The sequence below is a fragment of the Dioscorea cayenensis genome, chromosome 14 (assembly GCF_009730915.1).
Source record: "Dioscorea cayenensis subsp. rotundata cultivar TDr96_F1 chromosome 14, TDr96_F1_v2_PseudoChromosome.rev07_lg8_w22 25.fasta, whole genome shotgun sequence".
Classification (NCBI taxonomy): Eukaryota; Viridiplantae; Streptophyta; class Magnoliopsida; order Dioscoreales; family Dioscoreaceae; genus Dioscorea; species Dioscorea cayenensis.
Window position 1 is genome coordinate 1,688,534 of NC_052484.1, and position 22,497 is coordinate 1,711,030.

Sequence of the window (22,497 nt, forward strand, 5' to 3'; positions counted from 1 at the left end):
GGGTGACCCTGCCGATAAAATGATTAGAAACTTTTAGTGAACATTTTGAAATAAATCAAAAATTTAGTGTTCAAAAGAATATTTGACAAAAAAATACAATGATTTACCATTAACCCTTGTTTGCATGTACTCTGTTAAACATATAAAAATTGAATATGCTGACATATTTAATTACTCGATTAAATATATAAGAATTGAATATGCTGACATATTTAATTTTTTAAACAATATTGTGTTTATAATTTTAAATGTCGCGTATTTATTAACTGCACTAAAGGTATCTTTATCTTCCTTTCATTGGCGAAGATTAAGTACAAACGAAGAGAAGATGCAAGCGAATATTATAGAGTAGTTATTATTAAATTAATTATTTGAATTTTATAAAAAGCTCAAAATTTTTGATATCTAGAAGATGTACTGTATATCTTGTGGTATCTCCAAAGGTTCATTAATAATTAACAATTATATCCAATCCCCAACATAAGTTTTATGAGAATTATAATTAGCATTAGGCCAATTATTATATATATTATCTTAATTTGTATAACTTATGTTATCTTAATTTGTGATCCCTCCATTATGAAACACAAGTCGTTTTGAGAACTTTTTTTTTGTTACAAAATACTCGTCATTTTATAATACGCAGGCAATATTTATTTATGTTTTTCAATTTTATCATTATTCAATTTTCAAAGTAATATAAGAGAAAAGAGTCATATTCATAGTCTCAAGAAAAGAGTATAATTTAAAAAAAAAAATGAGTAGTTTTGTAATTTGGTTAGTTTTTACCCTAAATTTTAAAAATTAATGTCATCCTTAATTTTTGTGCAAAATTAAATAAAATATATTTTGGAATGAAGAGAGTACAATTTATGATTTCAGTGGCTCAAGGTACATAGCTAATGCTAAATGCTTTATGATAAAATAAAGTCTCACTTTCTCCTCTCATGACAAATATAACCAATATTGGTTTGAAATTTAACCTGGGAGTGACCTAGAAAAGCCCCTGGATCACGGGTCAACGATTGGAAGTTGAACTAGGATTGACCCAGTTGTAAATAATGTATAATTTTTTAATTGTATATAATTATATAAGATATACTATAAATTGCTAAAACTTTTAAAACCAATAATATAAAAGTATAACAGATGAATAGGTTTTTTTTATAAGTTATAAATACTAACATAATATACTAAATAAAATCTAACAATCATGTCATAATAATCTAAAGATTGAAAATGGTATTATTTTAAAGCCCAATAAAAAAACATTAAATTAGTAATTTAATCATGCCCAGTTTTTTTTTTAATATGGATAAACTACTTCAATTAGGAAAAAAAAAGGACAATACCCAGTTGACCTCACTCTTGGTGGACAGACAAGTGAGACAACTACTTACCAAGTCAAGTCACCGGATCAAATTGTAGCTTCAAAAGATGGTGGCGTGGTTGTATCTCAAATGAATTGGGTTTAAAACATTGGATATAGCTAGCCATTCCTTTCATACGACTAATTATGATGGTGAAAAATCTACTTTTTAGGTTTTGTTACCATACTAGAATATCATAGAAAGACTTCTTAATTTGGGTAACAAGAGACAATATATAAACGTCTACTCTCAATGATATGTATCGGAGCATCAAACTAACATTGGATCCAAACAATGCATGGGACCCATTGATCTAATTAAATTAGTTCAAATAAAATAAAATGCATCCAATGCTTGTAGCTTACCCAACTCATCCATATTTTAAACAAATCTCTATCTTTATAATATTAGCATAAAATATATTAAAAAGACTAGCAAACTAATAATAAATATAGTAAATATATAAGGTAATATATTTAAAGTAAACAAATAAAATTAGCACTATATTTAAATCTACGCATATCTTAAGGGATCATTAGATTAACATCCAATAATCTTTCTCGTGTCTTCAATATCTGTTTCTCCCAAACCTCTCTTTCACGGTGGTTCCAACCAATCCGTGCTCTCTTCATCTCTTTCCCTCCTCAGGCTCTCTCTTATTTTTTATCATTGTTTACAAACTTCCACTATGACTTTTTAATATATATATATATATATATCAAATACTCAAAAGATAATTGAACATACATTTATACAAACTGTCATCACTACAACAGGATATCACTTAGCATATCTTGTTACAAAACCCTAAATATTTAGAGTTTAGATTTAAAATTTGAGAGAAAAACAAAGAATCAAAATTTTTATAAAAATGATGTGAATATGATGACAAGGTGATGTCAACTAATTAGCATTTAATCATTCCGAAAACTATTCAAAGTTATCACCTAAAAACATCATTACCCACCCACACAAATATTATATATAGTATATATATATATATATATATATAGAAATGGTTAGAGAGTTCAAATTAATTAACATGAAATCCAAAAAGAAAACTATACATGAAAAGCCAAGTCATACTTTAAACCCATGTACTGTCACAGTCTTCCTATCAAGACAACAACACAAAGAAACACAAACTCTTTTCACTTTCGAAGAGACAAGATATATCATGCACACACACTCCATATTTATATATATATAAAAACATGATTTGGAAGTCAATAGATGTGAACTAGTACATGAATTTCCCTGCTCCTTCATGACTACTATTGGTGAACAGCTGTGAAAACTCATCCTCATAAACATTATGATGATCATATGGAAGTACTCCACCAAAAGTATATAGTTCCCAAGATCTACATTTTGTTTGTAATCACTTCGAAAACATGAGGACACTTCCATTAATGTCTTCCATTTTGTAGTACTGTTGCAGTGATGCAGTTTGAAACACTGTTGATGTGTTTAAAGATGAAGATGAAGATGAAAACATTTGAATGGGAGGTTTATTAATTCTCTCATGAGATGAAGAAGAAGTTGGTTAGATGCTAGTGATTCCAAGAACTCTCTTGAGTTTTGTGTTCCAATAATTCTTTATATCATTGTTCAGCCCTTTCTTCCGGGAAGTTGTGCTGCTATCACAGACCACCTTCAAAGAGATGCAAAATATATTTCTTAACTCATTAATGAATTAATAATATACTAATTATATTTTATATATATGTATATATCTAGACTTACCTGCTTCAATGTTGGCAAAGAGGTTGCAAAATGATCATGTCTTCATCAGGAGAGGAACTCACCATGTTTAATGTCTGGTCTGAGATAATTTAGCCATCTCAATCTCAACTCACACACCTTCTCAACCCTAAAATCATCCAATATTATATATACATTATAGTACTTAATTAAAAAGAAAAGTTGTGTGCATGTATAATTAATCACCATTTATTCTCTTTTTATTGTTTCTTTTTATGGAACCTTAATGATAAATACTACCTTCATGCAGCTAGCCACCAAAAACATAAGAATACAATGACAAAATATAACACTAAAAATTAACTCTCTGAGATTCATAGCAAAAGTCAAGAGCATAAGAGGAAAAGAAGAAGAGAAGGAATGAATAAGTGTATATATATATATATATATATACATACACTACCATTCTTTAGCTCTATGGCTCTTGATAAACACTAATTTATATATTGAGATAAGGTACACAAAGAAAACTTAGGAAAGAAACCCATATTTCTTAAAATTAACTAATCTTACCATTCTCTTTTCTCTCACAATCGTTGACAAGAACATATAACAAGAAAAGAGCTAAAAGAAAATGAGATGAGATATATTATATAAATATATACTCTCATTCTCTCCCCAACACTTTGACAAGAACATCACAAGAGGAAAGAAAGAACATGTATATGTACACATACATAATGCACAGTACTTTTACCATTCTCCTATATCTTCTCATAAACTTTTAATTTATATATATTAAGATAAGATACAAAAAGAAGACTTTGGAAAGAAACCCATAACCCAAAAACTAACCTTATCACTCTCTCTCACACCTCTTGACTCACACACACACTCACACACACATCAAGAAAAGAAGGGAAGAAGTTGAAAAACAAACCAGCTTTGTGAGGAAAGCAAATCCAATTGCCACCAGTGCCATACTTTTCAATGAACTCCTTTGGCTTGTTATCTCCCTCTGGAGACCATGGTCCCTTCTTCACATTTGCTCTTATCACAACATGGTGTCCTTCCCATGTCCTCACCTCCACCTTCTCATCCTCCCTTTAAACAAACCTTATATGTTTCTATATAACTGAGAGCAAAGAGGAGAGAAAGAGAAAGAGAGATGATGGGAATGAAGTCAAAAAGATAGGCTGTCTGATTTCAATCAGTGCACAACTCTCTTTGATTTGTCTTTATCTCAAAGCCTATGACATAAAAGACTTAGAACAAAGGTCATTCTCTATGCCTTTGTGGATGGGTCCTACAAACCATCTAACTTAATCAATAATAACTCATCTACAAACTTCTTTCTTTCTCACTCTTTCTTTTTGTTTTCCTTTCTCACATCATCATCATCATAAAAGATTGGTTTGTTCTGTTAATGTGACATCCACCAAAACATCTCTTAGCTTTCTGTTTTTACTTGTTTTTCTTTTGTTCATTTAATTTTTATATGTGGTGTCCTTCTTAGCTTTAGGTAACATATAAATTTGTATGGTTTGTGTGCATGACAAAAAGTGTTTTTGAAGATGTGGATCAATTAGTGCTTCACAACATTTGGAGATGGAAGGAAATTTTTTATAAACAATAACACTAGTATTCTGGAAAAATCATAGTACAAAAGATGATGTTTTGTTATTAGGCTTATTAATTAGGGTGACGGATATCATCTTTTTATAAGCGTAATTTATTAGTGTTATCTATATACGAAATAAGTAGTTTATTGTTATTGGTACTATTTTTAAGTTAGAGCTTTAATTAGGATAGTAGAGTCAACAAACAATATAATTAGTGCCAAAGTGCATATCGAGCTTATCATTATTTATAGTACTTATCAAGATAGTAATATCTGCTCATTTATTAAATTAGTTTATATTCAACTATAATAATCACAGCTTAAGCTAAAAATAGACTAATTATTTCTGAATAATAAACAAAGCTTTCATATTATTTATAATATAAAATCCAAAATTTAAGATGATAGTCCAAAACAGCCATCACCAAACCTAATAAATATGTATAGGAACTAACTAACTACCGAAAACTAAGTTTCATTTTCTATTATGAATTCAGATGGTTCAAATTAAGATAAAATATTCTAGCAAACCCTTGAGCTTCATTATTATGTCATATATTTAAATATTTAAAGTGGCTATTCTTTTTAGTGATCATCAATATAAGTTTCTTTCAAAATTCATTACTTGTACACTTATAGAATAATAAAATTATATATGTGTGTGTATATTAAATATCAAAGTTATTAATTAATTAATTAATTATAAAACTCAACATCAACATCAATGCAATTACAATTTAAACTGGAATATGTGGTTCACAGCTATATGTACAAAAATGTCATTAAGTCAATAACACTTAACTCTGTCAAGATTAAGACTTTTGCAAAATTGTAGCCTTCTTTCTTCTTTGATTGAAGACAGCTACCATTCACAAAGGACTAGTTCAAAGCATTGACTTAGTATTAGTTCTTAAGAGTTCGGTTTTAATTGGAATCCATACACTATTGAAATTAATTGTTTGGTAAAAGAGTGGAAAATTTTTGGGTATTAGATTAATAAAGTGAAGAGAAACCATTAAATAATTTAATTGATAGCTAGGTAATTCATTTGACAAGATTGATCACAATTGTTTATGATGTAATTAATTAAGGTCTTAATTATCACATTGAAAAGGTGGAAAGATTAATAAATTTAATAGTTATTTATATAGAGAGTTGAAATTAAGTTTTCTAAAGAAATAATAGTGATTATATATATATATATCGTTAGTGGTTTAAAGTAGATTGAAAATTTGAATTTTATAATGAGTTACCTACCACCCATGCAAGATTGACTAAAGTTATCTAACTACATTGAAACTTTGGACAATATTGATTGAGTACAAGTCACAAAGTTAAAATTATTATATAATCAAAAAAGCAAATTAAAAACTTTATGATTAATAGATAAAAGCTTGAGAGACAAATACTACAATGTAAAATATTTATTAATTTATACTAATTATCATATATGATAAACAATGACTTTGAACATACTGTTTTGACATGCTCATGCGTTAGAAAAGAGCTAACCAATCGAAAATCAAATGAACAATAATTGATATTTATAATTAACTTGATTGTCAAAAATTTTTCTAAGATAGTTTCACTGAGTGCATGGCATAAAATATTCATTAGTGTTTAGTGAATCGCCAACTATGAATGACAAATAAAAACTTCAACGTAGAACAGTGACTTGAAGATCTTGAAAATTATGGTCCACAATAATTGAAAGTTGATGAATCACGTAGATTAATGACAAAAGAAAAGTTCCTCATAATACATCACAGCTTAAGATCGGTTTAGAATATGTCAATTATGGCTAAGAGATAAACTAATTGAAACTCTCTTTAAAGAATAATGAACTTAAGTTTCACATATTATATTAGAATGTCATATCTCAAACAAGAATATGGGAAAACAGACAATAATACCTAACAATACTTCAGAGACGGTGACATTAGTACATGAAGGTTCTCTAATACCTCATTAAAATTTTAAACATATTTATGTTATACTTGACATCTTTCAATGCACATAAGTTATATATATATATATATATATATATATATATATAGACGTAAATAGTTTTATATATTTTTGTGTTAAAACGTTGTATTAAAAATAAAGATATAGAAAATAATAATACAAAAACTGAGACATTTGTGAGACATGGACATGAATCAATATATAGAAAGTTCTCATTAAAATTTTAAATATATAAATTATATTACACTCCATAGCTTTCAACAAGACAATTTAAATAATTGAAATGTGTTATAAAATAACCATAATAGTACAATATATATATATATATATATATATATATATATATATATATATATATATATATATATATATTAAAGAGGTTGATTATCCATGGATATCTTTAGATTTAAAAATCTAGAGATATTAAACAATGGCTATTAAAAGCAAAAGCCTAACTGTTATGTAGTGAAGCCCTCCCTCCTTCACCAAAGAACAAAAAACAGTAATTATTTATAAACAATCAAACATCCTATATTCTAAAGAAGGACCACATTAATAGCAACCATTAAATAATGATTTAATAGCTGCTACATGAATTTCCCTTAAATCTATGACTATTTTTATATGACGAATTGCCATATATATATATGTATAGACATATTTCTAAAGACATCACCTCTTTATCTTAATATTCGACTTCATAAAATAAGAACTTAATTAAATATCAGTCTAAAAAATATATATTGTTTTAAAACTTCATTGATTTATTTAATAATACATGTTAAAATAATTAATTATAATCATGCAAATAAATATTAAAAAAAGAAGCACATGGTAGAGACTAGAGATATAAATGGGAGAACCCAATGCATGTTAAATGTGAGTTGGATTCAAGACTTGATTAAACAAAGATAATAGAAACACTGATTAATAATTAATTAAGACTAATACTACTACTACTAATAATAATATCAACAAAAACAAAAGCATCAATTAGCATTGACTCTTTGAACCATGGCTGCTCTGGCAAGCAATGTATATATTATACACAGACTCTTGTGAAAAGAGTCAATGAATTAGAAAAAAAATACACAAAGATAGGTGCATCATTAAGGGTGACAAATTTAGAGATGGAGTGACTTTGGGATTTTATATAATTGTTTTATCATATTTTTGTGGTATGGTAATTAATATATATTAATTAGGATCCACATGATTTGTTTATAAAAATATGAAAATAATCAATCACACTATATTTATACTGATTATATATTCCGAAATTGGCAAGCAAAGTATAATCAACTAATATATCATAATATGGTCCCAAATATGCCCTATTTGATTTAATATACTTTATTATTATCAAATGTTTTTTTTATAAATCTGTTATAATTTTTTATCACAATTATATTTGGCCGGATTTGAAAAAGTCACTATACAATTAGTGATTATTTTAATTATGAGAAATTTTTGGAGGATTAATCTATAGTGCTAATGGGGGATTGGACAGATAGAACTTATATATATATATATATATAAAAGCTTTCAAAACTTATTTAAAAAAACAATAAAGTTAAGTGGTAGTTTAAATTAATCCAAATATAAATCAATATGACTTATAAATGCACTAGGGGTATACTTAAGTATATTTTTAAAATATTATTTTGATAAAATAATTTCAATAAACTGAATTGTTCATCATTACCATATTAGCCGTCTGTAGGGCAATGAAAAAAAAATTGTACTGCCATTATTACACTTAATTTTTAATATAATGAAATTATCTTCTTTTTCTTTAATTGTGGTGCTGATTTTTGAGTTTTTTTATGTAAATTTGTGTGTCTTTTTCTTCTTCTTATTCATTATGTTTTTTAAAAATAGAAAAGAATTTGAAGGCAATGTTTCATCATAACTTGGGAGACTTAAAAAAAAAAATTAATAATAAAAAAACTATTACAAATCACATTGCACTTTCAATAATTAAAATAGAATTCGCTTTTAAAAATTTATTTAAGGAAATAATAATGGGTTGTTTGGTTACCCGCAAGTGGGTGTGATGTAATTTGATTTACAGGTAAAATGCTAACATGGGTTGTTTGGTTGTCTGTGAAAGCATATATGTGGTGATTTAATTTACACAAAAAGGGTTGTTTTCTTGCATTTGTTTTAATATATTTTTTCTTAAAGTCACTCATCTTTCTCAACAGCTTCTCCATTTCTTCACAAGCTCTGCCCAGATCTACCATTCTCCTTCACAGCGTCGTTCTTCTCCTCTTTGGCTTCAATCGCTGCAGAGACACCAGCGTTTTTCATCTCCTCTTCGGCTTCAATCGCTGCGGAGCAACATTTTTCATCTTCTCTTCGGCTTCAATCGCAGCAGAGACCCCGGCAGAGCTTCCAGGCTCATTCGCTCACCGACCTCGGCAGAGTTTCTGGTTCTACTCCCAGGTTTCTCCTTCAGGTATTTATTCTCATTTAAAAAAAAAAAACTTGAAAAGTAGGGTGTTTTTGTCCCCTTATTGTAAATGAAAGATAAGATGCATTTTGTGGTTTCTCCATCAGGAATTATCCAGATTTTGCTTATTTCCGTTGTTCATGTCATGTGGAACTCTTTTGAATAAAGATTCTATTTGATAATTTTACTGGCACAATGAATAGCTTATTTTGGGTTTTGCATGATTATTTGGCTGTTTTCATCATTAGATTTTAAGTCATTCATGCGTTCAGCAGCAAATAACAAGGAATTGTTATGTGATGCTTGACCAAGGAAAAATCAGTTTGGCACTTTGCTATCTTTGCTTAGGAAGACCATTATTGAAACTTGTTTCTTGGTTGCATAAAATCAATTAATTCTGGGGACAAAACATAAGACATTCTTGGTCCTCATAGATGTAAATAAAAGTTAGAATGTTATTGAAAAGGCTTGTCAAATTATATTCTTGCATGTTAACCACTATTTCGACATTTAAGATTTGCTTTCATATTAAATATTCTATCATCTTCTAATCTTGTTCTCAGACCATGATCTTCTTCTTTTTTTTTTTTTTAGTAAACAAGGTTCAATGGGCAACACAATTGATGTGAACTGTTCACTATTTTATATGACATTTTAGATGTTTTTCCTTTTATTACTGAAATTCACATTTGAATGATAGAAAGAAGCATTTTTTTTTAGCACCAGCTGGAAGTACTTTTTGTGATTCAGCTTAATACATGTAGATTAGGTGGCCTTCTTATCACATGTTTCCTGTTTTTGAAATATATGTCACAATATGTTTAAATGTTTGAATGATAGACTCACTTTAGTTATTATGGCAATGATACTGAGTCTTTGAAATGTTGTAACTTTGCATATAGTCTTCTTTTCTTTTCCTTCAGTTTGTGACATCTAAACATATAATCTTAATCATAGAGAAATAAGTCAGTTTATCCAAAACAATAAAGTTTGCTTGTAGTATGTTAACTAATCAAGAAATGCAGATAAGAGTTTCTATTTAATTGTGGCAGGTGCCATTGGATGCTAAAATAACAAGTATTGGGATAAGTTTTTTGGTTTAGTAGAACCTCTGCTATTTATACTTAGCCTTCTAAATAAAATTATTCAAAATAATTCTACTATGACTTGCATATGAATCTTTCCACTAATTAATGTCAATTGGCTAATGAAACCTTCTGTTAATACTTGTGTGTATAAACCTTCTCTTAATTCCTATATACACTTTATCTTTATACATGGATATGTGTGTATATATGTATAATATAATATATCAATGAAGGAAACATTAGGGATATCCACTTGTGAATTATTTTTTATTTTATAAAAATAGATTAATTATAATTTTGTTATAATAATTATATAGTATGAATAGAATATGGATTCAATTGAGTGTCATGGTTATCCAGCTGTGAATTAATTTTTTTTTATAAAAATAGATTAATTATAATTTTGTTATAATAATTATATAGTATGAATAGAATATGGATTCATTTGAGTGTCTTGGATATCCAGCTGTGAATTAAATTTTTTTTTTATAAAAATAGATTAATTATAATTTTGTTATAATAATTATGTAGTATGAATAGAATATAAAATACATTCATCATCCCCTATCCTTTTCATCTTACCCAAACATATATATATATATATATATATATATATATATATATATATATATATATATATATATATATATATATATATATATGATGTACAAATATTTTTTTTTACACAATATAAATTGGTCATTGGGTTGTAGTTAATTTTTTTTAATCTAAAATTAGATTATTAATGGACAATCAATTTGGTGACGAAAGCGTTGTACTTGCCGCCGCTACCATTGTTGCAATTATAACGTTAAGGTGGTACAATAGGAGAAGAGGATTGAATTTGCCATGAGAACCGTATTATAATAGGGATCAACAACGTACAAACTATGTTTCAAGAATAATACATGGATCTGAGGAGGCTAGTATAGCAATGCTAAGGATGAAGAGGGTTGTATTTTTTGGATTATGTGATTTATTAAAGTCAAAAGGATTGTTATATGTTCTAGCTGGGTGGGAGGGTTCAGCACATGATGCACTTGTTCTTCGTGACGCTTTAGAAAGAGAGGATGGTCTTATTGTGCCTGAAGGTATGTCACTATTTGACAAAATTATAATTATTATATTGTCAGAATAACTAATACAATTACCCATGTAGGCAAGTATTACCTTGTAGATGCGGGATATTCCACAAGAGCGGGTTTTATATCACCATTTCGTGGTGTTCGCTATCATCTTAAGGAATTTAGTGCCCGCACACCATCAAATAACAAGGAACTATTTAATTATATACATTCTTCATTGCGCACTACCGTGGAACGAGCGTTTGGAGCTTTGAAGAATCGCTTCAAAATTCTCACATCTAGACCATTCTTTCCATATCGAACACAAGTGGATATCGTGGTTGCATGTTGCATCTTACACAATTATGTTTTACAAGGAGGTAATGATATTTATGTACCCAATGTTGAAGAATGGGAACCTAATGTGCAAGAAGTTAGAACTCAATCTTCCTTTGTTGTGGTTTTGTTGTTTAATTATATACCTTCGTTGTGGCTTTGTTGTGGAATTATATTTAATGTTATTGTTTTCTGTTGTTGCATTTTGTGTTCCATCTTCTGATAACTAGGCTTAATGTGACACTATATAACTTCATTGTTGTTATGTTTTGGAATTATATTAATGTAGTTGTTTTGTATTGTTGCATTTTGTATTCCATCTTTTGATAATTATGTTTAATGTTATTGTTTTGTGTTGTTGAATTTTGTTTGAATATAAATTTATTGTCTTTTTTTTTTATATGTAAAGGATGGACTCAGTCGAAATGACTCAAGAAAGCGAAAATGTTGGAAGGAGATGCCCAACTAATTTTAGGTGGACAGCGATCATGACGTCATTCTTGCTTAGATGCTTAGTTGAGCAAGCAAACCTTGGCCTTAAAACTGACAAAGGTTTCAAGAGTACTGCTATCAATGCAGTTGCGAGGGCTATTAGTACGAGGTTTAACATGACTGTGAGTGATACACATATTATCAATTGTCTCCGACATGTAAGAAAAATATGGGTAATAATAAAAAAGCTTAAAAAGTTTAAGTGGGGTTTCTTGGGATGATTCGGAGAAGAAAATCATTATGGGCATTGAAGAATTCCGAACGTACATACAGGTAATTTGAAGTTTGTTTTTTATTTTTATAAATGATATTTGTGTGCATTATCTCTATTTACTTGTCCCTTTTTTTTTTTTGTAGTCACATCCTAATGAAGCGGTTTACATCAAGAAGCCCATTGAAGATTATGAGGAGATGGCCATTGTTTGTGGGAACGATCAAGCAACGGGATCATTTGCAAGAACAGGTTCTTAAAGCTCTAGGAGTCTGGGTGTCCGCATGGAAATGCCATCAGCACCACCGACATTGGATTCTGATGATCAATCACAAGGGTTGGATGATTGGGACTTCACTCAATCACAACCTCCTCCGGCGGAAACACCAACAACGTCCACTTCAAAGGCGAAAGAAGTAAACAAGGAATCAAAGCGTATTAGGCGGAAAGAATTGGAAGTCATGCAAAAAATCTCCATTGGATTGGATAGGCTTGCAAGTGCCGCGGAGACGGACAAAGGTGTACAGTTGAGTAAGAGATTGTACGATGAAGTCATGACTTTGATTGGCTACTACAATAAGTCTGATCTTGGTTTAGCATATGACCATTTGAATGCCCAAAATAATCTAGAAACTGCTTTTATAAACAAAGATCATAACCTTCGATGCTTTTGGATGGATGGTTTCCTTAGGCAGTTGGTCCGTGATGGTGGTGTTTGAGATTGTCTACTCTTATGATTTACTTATTTTGTGTGTTTTTAAGTTTATGGACATTTATTATTTTGCATGTTGTTTTTGTTTGGAGTTGTTGAACTATGTTATGCTCTATGAACATGTTGACAATTTAATTGTGTTGGTTGTTAAATTTAGGTTGTTGAGTCTCAAACTTGTTTGATGAACATGTTGAATTATTGAATATGATTTGTTGATTTTATATCTTCTTTTATGAACATGGTGAATTTTTTAATATGATTTGTTGACTTTATTGAATTTGAGTTTGTTGAATTTAGATGACTTGAGTAATTTTAGATTAAATTTCAAGTGAGTATGCTCAAGTGATAAGCATCAATTAATGGTTGTATTAGTAAGTTCAATTCAAGTATATTGAATAATTAATTTTAAAAAATTAAATAAAATTTAAATAAATAAAATTCATTAACTTAAATCCATTTAACTAAATAAAATATATTAACTTAAATAAATAAAACAGATTTTAAATGAAATATTAAAGAAAATTATAAATTATAAAAATTTTGAAAATAGGGGTAATCTCACCACTTACTTTACATGGTGATTATAACCCACAATTTACATCAAACCAAACGCTTGAAAAGAAAATGCAGCATTTTCATTTTAAGGCAACCAAACAACCATGATGTAAGTGAAAATACAATAATTTCAATTACATGTAATTTAAGTTACACTGTAATTTGAAATACTAGTAACCAAACAGGCATTAATAAACCCATGATTTTATTACGGAAGTATGAATAAACATCAAAGTAGTTGATCTTTTATAATTTTATATATTACCCAAAATTAAATAAATTGAATCTATGTAACAAGTTTTTTTTTTAATTATTATATTGATTATTATTATCTAAAATACATTATTTTTATCTTGCTCATAACGCTTTAGCCTAATAATACCTTGGTCTTCGGTGTACAGGTGAGACAAGGTCGAATCTCACTGTATAAGTGAGAGTGTGAAATACTTAAAAAAAACCACACACATGACTTATTTATTTTTGTATATATATATAAATAATATTTACTTTTATAGTAATCAATATGATAAATTATGATGTGTAGTACTATAAACAGTTATATAATAAAAATACGATGCACAATGCTTTCATCATGTTTATAATCTTAATAGTAATTCAAACAATCAGAACTATCCTTTTAAATCTGCGATATATATTTTAACATAATAATATTATTATAGAGTTTATAAATGTCTTCATAAATTAATAGCACAAAACTTCAGGGACTGTTCACGAAAATTACAAAAAAGAAAAATTATCCGAGGGACTCACAGTAACTTTCGCCTCAACCGTACGGAAAATCCAACCTATTTAAACCCATTTGAAAAATTTTGAAATCCATCTTCGTCTTCATCGTCGAAGGCTCGAAGCTTCAGCAATGGCAGCGGCGGCGGCGGCGCTCCGGCAACCATGGACGACGCTTTGCACTATAATGGCCGCCGATACCTCCAACCCCTCCTACCGCGCTTGCTCCCTCTGCGATCGGCCCCTCCCCGACTCCCCATCCTCCTCCCCCTGCCCTCTTTGCATCCGCCACTCCTCCGCCGCCGGCTCTCACCGCCTCTTCCGCCTTCTCGTAAGCACTTACCGAAACCCTAATCACCATCTCTGGTCTTCATCTCTGATCTAGATCTACAACAACTCTCCAGATCTCCATCGCGACATCAGACAAAGTATTGATTGTGATCTGTTTCGATAGGGCAACACGCGCGATCTTCGGCGGCAGCGCCGATGAGTTCTTCGACCTTTGCGAACTCCACCCTGACGCTGGTTTCTCCATTGATTTTTTTTCTTCTTCTCTTTGTTTTTGATGGTGTTTGTGATTAGGGTTTTTGATTTGGTTGTGCAGTGTGGATGGCTGGGGAGATGATGGTTGGGGAGATTTGCCGGGTGACGTTGCGGCGGCCGACGAATGGCAATGCGGAGCACTTGCGTGCCGTGTCGCTCGTCCCTCTGCGCGCTGAGTTCCGGCCGGTGATTGCGCGGCTGCGGAGCTTGTATAGAGCTCCGAGTCATTGAGGTGAGCATCAAGTGTTTGTTAAAATGCCCAAATGGAGCGCTCATTTCACTGAAGTGATATCACTTTTAGGACTTCTGTATTTATTTGTTAGAAAGTGAGATTAGAACCCAAGAATTTAAGTGTTGGATGAAGTTATATGAACTCAAAAAAAGATTTTAAAAGTGGAAAAAAAAAAGTTAGTTTTTATATATTGATTCACTATCCCTCACTTTAGTAAAAAAAATACTGAAGTGGATTTAGTTCAAAAATCACTTCAGTCGGAAGTAAGAAGTGTCACTTCTCCCATTTCAGCACAAATGAACATAAGAAGTGGAGGAAGTCAGACCACTTTCCCTCACTTCCCTCATTTCCCCTGAAATAAACGGCCCTTGAAACATATTTATATTAATAAATAAGAATGAGAGCCGATCTATGTTTGGATGTCTTTAGATAAGAAATCTAAAAATGTTCGTAGATTAACTCACAGTAATAACTATTTATATTAATAAATAAAAAAAATAGCCGATTTATGTATGGACGTCTTTAGATAAGAAATCTAAAAATGCATGTAAATTAACTCACAGTAATGACCAAAGTGTCATGCAAAATATGATAAATAGTGCATAATATGATGCACAGTGCTTGATGCATTGATAGTCATTGGATCATTGATCTTTCTATATGTTGTGCAATCCAGATCGTCCAACCGTATTTGCACTCTCCCTCCCTGTTGTAGGTGAAAAAAATAATTATAAACACTGTCTCACCTATAAATACCCATCCTACTGCAAGTACAATGATTTTGGTATTATTTATAGACATATTTAACTCTTCCATCCTCCTTTTGTGTTTGTTTCGTTGGCCGTTTATGTTTTGCTTTACCTATTAATAATTTAATTATTAATTATTAATTATTAATATTAGATAAAAAAGCAAACAGAACCAAAGTGATTATTGTTGTGCTTTAATCTTAAAAAAAAATTGGTGAAATATTTAAAGATCTCAAATTCAAAACTTATTAATAGCAATAATATTAATGGGTTGTGAGTTATGGGTATATGCTCACAATTCAAACCTTTGCTTTTTGTTGAGGGTGCACGTAAATATTGATTAAATTTTATTTTTATCTTTTTAATTAATAACAAAATTACAAGAAAAACAATACATGGGCACAACATTGTGGACTACATCAGTAACTCCACTGGAAGTGGATGACCAAACTATAGAAATATAATGAGAAAGATAATAAATAAATAAAAAAACCCTTGGGAGGCGATGAGACAAGTTCATGGCCAAGGTTGAGTTGGGCCAAGACTTAGTATTAACCATGGTTAAGTTATGCTTGCCCAAGCCTGGTTTTTCGAGCATGTACTTTTATCCAACTTCTGTTTATAATTTTAAATTTCAAACACATGATCAAAGGCCGCATAAGTTCACTCATATTTACTTTTAAATTTTAAAACAAATTAAATTTATTTATTTTATTTTTATATAATTGGGGCTTGTGTGGGTAGTCTAGCCCTTGCAATGATCTATTGATAGTTTATTTTTTAATAAAAAACTTTAGTTAATTTTTGATAAAAATTGTGTAAGTAAATAAAAAATGATTTATATGAATAAATAAATATTAATTTCTTCCGAGTATATAATCATTCATTTGTTATCATGAATTGATGCAGCTTCTGCAACTAAAAAGGCAAGAAGATTTTCAGGTCCCATATAGTTACATGATTACAGTTGGTCATTTAAAAATAATGGTTTAGATGACTATCGTTTTGTTCTTTTTATTTTTTTGGGATGTTGTTATCGTTTTTGTAGTTGTCTTTGTTTTTGTTGTTTGTTATTGTAATTTTTTACTACTAGTCCATGATCCACTTCTAATGGATCGTTGTTGTCATGTTTTGTAATTTTGTTGTTATTAATATATAATTTCTTTTTTTAATCTTGTTTATTTTATTTATTTATTAAATTGCAAATGGAAGGTACTATCATTATACTAAATGAATACATATTTTTTAAAATAAAAAAAATATATATGTGGCGAATAGCTTTGGTGAATATTTGATCAATTGTTTTTAATTATATATATTTTTCCATTTGTCTTGAGGTATACATAACTCTTGCCTCATTCTTTAATTTAATTGATATTAATTAAAATAAAAAATATTAAAAATCAAAACTAAAATTCAAATATTTATTTACATTTTTATAAAACAAAAATGGAATTTTTATGATGATATATTAGTAATTACACACACGTGGGCAAACTCACGTGACCCAGACCTGATCTCAGAGGCAGCCAAACACAAACCTCAAACTCGAGACCCAACCCTATTGTGAGACTATTACTAACCCGTTTAAAATTACGTTTTAGTCCCTCTCTTTATTTTAAATTCGATTCCACTTCTTAAACCCTTCTCTTCTTCTCGTCTCCCAACTCCACCCCCACCCGCCCTCCATTGAAAACCTCTTTCTAGGGTTTTTCGATCGGGGCGGCTTCTCCTCTCCATCGATCTCCCTCGACTTCTTCTTCGCTTCAGGTCTCTCTGATCCTTTGTTTTTCCTTCATTTTGATGTTATGCTTGTATTTTGGATCTTGTTCCAGTTCTTGTTTAATTATAATCCAGAAAGTTTGTTTTTGGTTTTGTGTGATTGATTTGGATTTTGCTTGAAGTTTACTGACAGTTTGGACAATTTGATATGGTGTTAGGTTAGGGATTGTGGTTTTTCTTTTTACATTTTGTTTTGTGGTTTGTGTTTTTGTGCTATTGGATTTCAGATTGGTTGATTAGGTTGTGTGCTTATGTGATTGATTTGGATTGTGATGAATTTTAGTGACAGATTGAGGCTGTAATGAGTTTGATTGGTTTTTGTAATTTTTTTCTTTCACATTTTTTGCTTTTTATGTGTGATTTTTGTGTATGATTTGTGTTCTTTGGCCTTAGATTTTTGAAATGGTTGATTAGGTCAAGTGCTATGTTGTAGTCGAATGTGATGTTTGGTTTAGTGATTCTAGTCCTTTCCCATTTTGTTTCTAGCTTGATTTTTGTTTTTTGTTTTGAGTTTTTCATGTCATTAGATTCCATAATGGTTGGGTTGCTTGTTTGGTTTCAGTGTTTCTTTTGTGGTTTTTAGAGTGATGCTTAAGGGTAGTGACCATAGTTTTTCCTTCTTGTTGCCCTGTTTTATTTGGATTGCATTGAAGGTTTTGTTCAGGGTTTGAATGTGTTTTCTTAGAGTTATTTGTCATCTTCTTCATTCTCTGTTTGTCTTTATGCTGGACTGTGTTGAGATCTGTCGATTCTGTCCAATTAGATAGCAGAAGGTTTATGTCTTACAAATTTTTAGTGTTTGGGATTTGTAATGTGTTTTTCTTTTAATGTAATTTGTTTTTCCTCTTTTTCTTTTTTGTCTTTGTGGTGGATGGTATTGAAGATTTGTCCAATTACACATTGGAATGGTTTATATATCACAATTTTTACAGTTTAATTTTTGGTGTTTAGATGTGTTTTTTTTTTCAATGGAAATTTGTAGAGCATACTACATTTTGCCTCTATGCTGGATAGTTTTAAAGATTTTTCCAATTATTAGGGTTTCTTAAATGTTGATGTGTAGTTCAGTGATCGTTGATCTTCTTATCTCATTTTTGGTTTCTGTGGTTAATTTGGGTTGTACTGGAGTTTTCTTCCTATTAGATACAAGAAATGTTTGATTATTTTCTTGGGTTTGCGTTCTTGTTTTACCCATTTTGTTTCTGTGCTTGTGTTTTGGATCTTTTGAGCCACTTTCAGATTCTGACAATAGTTGATTGCTTTCATTTTTCATTTGTGTGTGGTTGTGTTAGTTGATTTCGTTTTGCTTCTTATTAGTATTATTTGTTTCCTATCCATTTGTTGAAGTTTTGTCTGATTATCACCTTCATGGTTAGTTGGTCTCAGTGTTGTATTTAGTTATCTTCAAATATAATTTTTGAGTCAAGATTTCGTCTTTTTATCTCTATCTGTTTCTAGAATTCAATTGTGTCAAAGCTTTTTGTCCACTTTTTATCTCAAAATGGCTGTTGGGTTACTGAGTATTGTTCGAATTGACTGTTTTTCTTTTGGGATTTTTGATCGAGTTATTTCTCTTCGCTGATGTGATATTCATGCATGTAATCCTTGTTTTTACTCATAATTTTTGTTTGCTTTGTGCTTCAAATCGCATTATCCCCTTCACTAGATTCTTGAGAATATTTATTCTTTGGTCTCTAACAACCGGGTTTTAAGTCATTTTCTTGTATTGGCATCATAATTTTCACTTCTCCTTGAGTCTTAAACTATTTTATATGGTGTATTCTTCGACCCTGGTCCCTCAAAACCCTGATGCTTGTGTGGCCATCTTTTGTAAAAATGGTATCAACATTCCTTATATAACCAATCTTTTGTGTAATGCTCATGGTTGCAAGCTTTTAAGCATGCAAAATCTGTTCTTGTATCCTGTGAAGTGGAAAACAATTAAGTTGTGCCATCAATTATCTAGTGTTTACCTTTAGGATAACAAATTTGAAGTTTTAAATTCTTTGAATTTCTCATTTCATTCAACCTTTTAACAATAATAAAAATTTTCTCAATGTAAGCTGAATGATTTTTTTTATTATTTTATTTTATTTTATTTTTATGGCTGTATCAATAACTTTTTCCCCTCATGCAGATCACTAAGTTTGGATCTATTAGTGTTTATTTTAAGCACTGAAATGTCTTGATCAAATTTTCCCACTTGCATCAGTAATTAATATTCTTGCAGAAAATTTTCCAAAACTATAATACTATGGGTAAGATGTGATTTCTGCTTCAGTTCCATCTTAAGCACAGTTTCATAACTCTGCAGGAAGGCAAGCTGATAATTTTTATTAGAGATGGGCAATGGTCCCTGCTCCATTTTCTCGATTAGCAAGAAAGCGAAAGGCAAGTCTCTAAAATGATTTTTATTAGTTAAACTATCGTAATTGAAAACTTGAGACAATTTGGCTTTTTACCCATCCACTGTAATCCTTGCTGAGCATATTTTTGTGCTAACCATGTATGTGGTTCTGGCTTTTTGTCGTTTGATTGTTACTTCTGTTCTTTTTGCGCCTGCCTCTACAAATAAATATCATATGATCACATTTCAAGCTAGTAGTTCCTGTTATAAATATCTTGGTTAGTGTGAGCCACATTCATCCAACTTTGGAAGTTTGAAACACAGTGACATTTTAAGCAGCAGATAAAATTGATGATGATTGACTTAGATGCACATGGGACTGATATAGTTTAAGAGCCACAGGATTAACTTTTGTTGAATGGAGATGCTTTTAGTGATCTGGTTTTCAGATATGAATCTGTATACACATATGCCATTATGTTCCTCTGAACAAATACCCTTCTATCGAGGTGCTAATATATACATTGCTTTGCTTGCTTAGCTGCACATCCATTTTTTGTTTTTATGCTCCAATGTTACTTTTTAGCTGTTATCATTTAGTAATTAAATGTATCTTATCGGATCTTTGATGTCTATGGGTAATTTTGATCAGAAGTTCACATTTGCACTGTTGGGAAATGCTGGGCTAGTAAGAATATTTGCCTTATTTTATCGTAATACCTGTCCGAGGCTTATCCTTTTGACATCTGGCTAAGTTGTAAAATGGAGCTATGTAATTTCTTTCTGTTTGTGGCATCATGTTTTTCTGGTAGTTGTCCAGCACAGCGCAATTGCTCATGAGGTTCGCCACACTAATTAATATATTGCTGTGACTGCAGCCTCCTCCTGAACCCTTACATAATTTCTGCTCACTCATTCGATTTATTATATTATCATTGACTTGCTAAGTTCGACTTTATTTTGATCTTATCCTAATTGTGCTAAAGCCCTACTAAATGCTATGGATCTTTTTGCTTTTGGTGCACAATGCATATGAGTGGTGTATTTTTATCTTGATAATATGTTTCTCACATCGTGGTTGATATTTTACATATTTTGATTATATTTCAGAACAATTCATCTCTGTTTTTCTTTGAACTTTATGAGCTAATGATGATTTATATGCCAAATTTCTTTTGTAGTCTTGCAAAATATTATCCCTTTTGCATAGTTAATTTATCGTGAGCATGATTGTTAATACATGTGTATCTTCTTTTCTTTATTTTCTATGGCACATTATTACTCTTCATGGCTGTGACATATGTATGTACTGCTTTTCAGACTTTATTTGGGCGTGACAGGGACTTACTGCACTGGTGAAAATGGATGAAGTCTTTGTGGTATATAAACACAATATAAAGAGTGGCAAAGTACGTGGATGCAAAAGTTGAACCACCCATGCAATGTAGAACAGAGATCTGTATCAATTTCATCTAATTTTAGTCTCTGGTTTTTTATGATTGCCTTCATCATTATCACTAAAAGAATATTTAGCATTATACAAATGATCAGTACCAGTAAAGTAAAGATTGACTATAGCAAATGAACCTATGAATGTTTTTGCTCTGAACTGTTATTTCCTGTGTACATATGTCTTAACGCTTTTATGCGGATTATTTGCTGATGAAACATATAAAAGCTGCTTTATCAAATTTACCTGCTGACAGGTTTCTATAACAGTTTCCTTTTCATCGAATTTGTTCCCGCTGCTAAAAGACTTCATTTTAGCTGAGATGCCTGACCAGAGTCTAGCAAGGTTAGTAAATAACATATAGTGAAAAATAAGTGAAACTAGAACTACACATACGTTTTTTGTTCTTCTAGTGTTTTGTTTAATGAATAATTAGCAGTTCAAAACATTGATTAGGGAAGCAGATATATCTCTACCTGTTGTTGATTTTACAATAGTAATTAAATTTGAGATTAAACATTTGTTTTATTAGTAGAATACTTGAAGTATGGCTGAAATACTCATGATGATTTCTTTGTCTGTGATCTCTCATAAATGAAATAGCCATTGTACAGGTACGTAGGAATTGAGATTTGACTGACTATTTTGGCAGCTTGATGTGCAGTATCTTCATCACCATGCAGCCACTCACCACTAGCATTGGTTTGACGCCTTACACCTTTACTGGAGTTGTCTGCAGCAATTGGCAACAAAAGAGGTTAGCATTGGTGGTGAGATTGGTTTTGATAGTGCATCTGCGTGCATCACCAAATACTAATACTGGATTGGATACAACAAACAGGACTTTTCAGCTTCTCTGATACTGTACGCATCCTCCTCTCTCTTTTCACTGCAACTTTTGTATTTTGATGTGAACTAGACTTTTCTAATTCGTTTAACATCAAAATTTGCATTGCTTGGATTTTGTTTTTTTAGGAAAGGATTATGATTACTTCTTTTACGGCTACTGACATTTCTAAATGTGTGAGTTTTCTCCGGTGTTTTAATTAGCACAATTAGTACAGTTAGAGACCT

At 30.5% G+C, this 22,497-nt stretch overlaps 1 protein-coding gene across 1 annotated transcript; it reads left to right on the forward strand.

Moving 5' to 3' along the window:
• The first annotated feature begins 14,431 nt into the window (after nucleotides 1-14,431).
• On the forward strand, nucleotides 14,432-15,282 carry LOC120276409. The gene is made up of 3 exons (XM_039283143.1): nucleotides 14,432-14,651; nucleotides 14,725-14,845; nucleotides 14,925-15,282. Exons 1-3 carry the CDS (start codon nucleotides 14,454-14,456, stop codon nucleotides 15,092-15,094), a joined length of 489 nt encoding a protein of 162 aa, XP_039139077.1. The 5' UTR covers nucleotides 14,432-14,453; the 3' UTR covers nucleotides 15,095-15,282.
• The last annotated feature ends 7,215 nt before the right edge of the window (nucleotides 15,283-22,497 follow it).